The following is a 1,042-nucleotide window of genomic DNA, read 5'->3' on the forward strand; positions in this document are numbered from 1 at the left end:
AAAAAAAAAAGGTAGATTTGGGGGTGATGAGGCAAATATTGGGGGGTGGGGACATTTCTGAGGTAAAAAATTCTGATTTGGGGGTCTGGGGGAGATTTTGAAGTGGAAGAGGTGAATTTTGGGGTGGAAAGGGCAGGTTCTGGGGTGGAAAAAGCAGATTTTGGGGTGGAAAAGGTAGATTTTGGGCGGTGGGAGGAAATCCTGAGGGGAAAATGTGTGGATTTGGGGGAACAAAAGGTCCCCTGGCAATGCCACCCCAGCCTGGTGACAGGACGGGGCACAAAGGGCCATTTCTGTCCCAAAGGGCCATTTCTGTCCCAAAGGGCCATTTCTGTCCCGGTGGGAACAAAGGGCTTTTGTGTCCCTGGGACACAAACAAATCCAGCTGGAACAGCCCCCAGGACAGCCCTGGGCCTCATTCCCAGAGGGAAGCTGAGCTCTGGGATGATAAAGTGGGATAAAGGGTGAGGGCTCTGCTCCTGCTCCTCTGGATATTCCGGATGGAGCAGCTCCTGTCCCACAGCCCTGCCCCACTTTGGGCTGGGGGGAGGAGTGGCCCAGCATTCCAGAATCCAGATGAATTCCCCACATTCCAGGCTCCAGGGAATGTCTTCCCAAAGGGAAAAAGCCATTAATGGATTCATGCAGGGACAGGGGTTGGATCCAAGCCCACCACAGGGGAGCCAAGGTGTTCCCTTCAGACTCCTCTGGGAGAGGAGAATTCCCAAGAGGAGGGTTCTGGGTTAGGCCTGTTTTTCCAGACCTGGCTTCCCTTCCTGAATCCAGCTGGGAATGGCAAGAGAGGGGAAAATTAACAGGATGGGCATTTTCCTGTCTGGAAAAGGTAGAAGTGGTTTTTGGTGGAAAAGGAAAGGGGGAAAATGGCAAAAAGGGAAAAAGGGAAAAACAAGGGGGGTGGAAGGAGAAGAAGGAAAAGGGGAAAGAAAAGGGGGGAGAAAGGAGGGGGGAAAGGCGGTTTGGAATTTAAACTTGCAATTTCTCCTGGAACTGGGATTTAAAATTGCAATTTATTCAGGAATTG

The 1,042-nt window shown here is 51.4% G+C and overlaps 1 protein-coding gene across 1 annotated transcript in view; it reads right to left on the minus strand.

Moving 5' to 3' along the window:
• Positions 1–591, minus strand: part of SORT1 (sortilin 1) — a gene marked incomplete at its 3' end in the record, with an annotated part of 16,216 nt that extends 15,625 nt beyond the window's left edge. The window contains exon 1 of the mRNA XM_029959803.1: positions 535–591. Within this exon, the coding sequence (XP_029815663.1) occupies positions 535–591 (57 nt within the window). The remainder of the gene's footprint in view (positions 1–534) is intronic.
• Positions 592–1,042: the final 451 nt, after the last annotated feature.

The sequence above is a fragment of the Manacus vitellinus genome, unplaced genomic scaffold (assembly GCF_001715985.3).
Source record: "Manacus vitellinus isolate BGI_N305 unplaced genomic scaffold, ASM171598v3 scaffold_226_pilon, whole genome shotgun sequence".
NCBI classification, from domain to species: Eukaryota; Metazoa; Chordata; class Aves; order Passeriformes; family Pipridae; genus Manacus; species Manacus vitellinus.